Source organism: Pundamilia nyererei, unplaced genomic scaffold (genome assembly GCF_000239375.1).
Source record: "Pundamilia nyererei isolate P.nyererei 1_Seehausen unplaced genomic scaffold, PunNye1.0 scaffold00421, whole genome shotgun sequence".
NCBI lineage: Eukaryota > Metazoa > Chordata > Actinopteri > Cichliformes > Cichlidae > Pundamilia > Pundamilia nyererei.
This window is the reverse complement of record NW_005187822.1, coordinates 179,598-181,265: the sequence shown is the minus strand read 5'-3', so window position 1 is coordinate 181,265 and position 1,668 is coordinate 179,598. Positions and strand designations below refer to the sequence as shown.

Genomic DNA, 1,668 nt, shown 5'->3' with positions numbered 1-1,668 from the left:
ATCGAATTTCCCAGAGGAACCCACCCGAGGGATTAATAAAGTTCTATCTTATCTTATCTTAAATTGAAATGTAGACAAAATTCGTCATATGAGAAAAGCATACAATTTGAATCGAATAATTGGTTGACTAAAATAATGTTGTTCCTAAACCAACTATCTAAGAAAAAAGTTTTCTTTATATAGGATATCCTTGTTATTCCAAATATTATAACTGTGTAGACTAATCTCTCTCTCTCTCTAGTCCCTGTCAGTACTCTTGCTACAGCATTTTGAAATAACTGAAGGTATTTTCGGGGAGTTTTTGCTACATCTTCATAATAATGAACCAGCCTAGAAGTAATAAATGCATAAGCTAGTTTTTCAGCATCACTCTGAGACAGGGTAGCTCTAATTTTAGAGATATTGCGCAAATGGAAGAAAGCAGTCCTACATAATACCTACAGCATCCTCTTAATTGTTCTAATAGGATATCATGGTCGACAGTATCGAACACTGCATTGAGGTCTAGCAGGACAAGCAAAGAGATGAGTCCACTGTCAGAGGCCATAAGAAGATCATTTGTAACCTTCACTAAAGCTGTTTCTGTGCTGTGATGAACTCTGAAACCTGACTGAAACTCTTCAAATAAGCTATTCCTCTGCAGATGATCTGTTAGCTGTTTGACAACTACTCTTTCAAGAATGTTTAAGATGAAAGGAAGGTTAGAGGTTGGCCTGTAATTAGCTGAGACAGCTGGCTCTTTTTAAGAATCCATTCAAATTATTACAGATTAGACAGTGAACACCAAAGATTCAGAGATGTGATGAATTGCTTGGACTTCCTTTTTTTGTGGTTGTTTCCATTGTTTCCACGGTAACCACTTGTGCTTCTCCTGCTGCAGTTCAGCTAAAGTCTGTGAAGGATGTGGTTTGTGCTTCTGCTCCAGACCTGCAGAGACTCACCGGTTTGTCCAACTCTGATGTCCAGCAGCTGATCACTGCTGCCGCTGCCGTCTGCAGAAGGCACCCTCCAATCACAGGTCAGGAGAAGAGTCTTACTGGACGCACTGTGTGATGTGATATCATGCATTAACCAAGTGTGTGTGTGTGTATGTGTTCAGCACAGCAGCTGCAGCACGGCGTGTCTGGCGCCCAGCTCAGGCTCGGCTGTCCAGTTCTGGACTGCCTTTTGAGGGGCGGTTTGCCTGTGGGGGGCATCACTGAGCTGGCTGGAGAGAGTGGCACCGGCAAGACTCAGGTGGGCCTGCAGCTCAGCCTCTCGGTGCAGTACCCAGCAGAGCACGGAGGGCTGGGAGCAGGTCAGTGAACGCACCATGATTTTGCCAATCAGTAGGTTTGTGATACATTCAGTGAAAAGGTTGTGGCTAAGCAGCTTACAGCAGTTTTGGATAAACACAATATTCTTGACAAATTTCAGTCTGGCTTACGCAGAGCTCATTCTACTGAAACAGCCCTTCTTAGAGTTTCCAGTGACATTTTGATGCAAAACGATGCGGGAAAATGTTCTGTTCTGCTGATGTTGGACCTCACGTTGGCCTTTGATGCAGCTTACCATCACGTTCTGCTTGAAAGGCTGAAATATCAAATCAAATCAAATCACTTTTTATTGTCACATCACATGTGCAGGTACATTGGTACAGTACATGTGAGTGAAATTCTTGTGTGCGAG

General features: G+C 43.0%; 1 protein-coding gene across 3 annotated transcripts in view; it reads left to right on the top strand.

The window, feature by feature from the left end:
* xrcc3 (X-ray repair complementing defective repair in Chinese hamster cells 3) overlaps nucleotides 1-1,668 on the top strand; it is an 11,326-nt gene that overhangs the window by 1,989 nt on the left and 7,669 nt on the right. For 2 of the 3 annotated variants that reach the window (XM_005753332.2, XM_005753334.2), the window contains exons 3-4: nucleotides 881-1,018; nucleotides 1,100-1,297. In XM_005753332.2, coding sequence (XP_005753389.2) covers nucleotides 881-1,018; nucleotides 1,100-1,297 — 336 coding nt within the window. The remainder of the gene's footprint in view (nucleotides 1-880; nucleotides 1,019-1,099; nucleotides 1,298-1,668) is intronic. The other variant, XM_005753333.2, reaches the window with a different exon arrangement.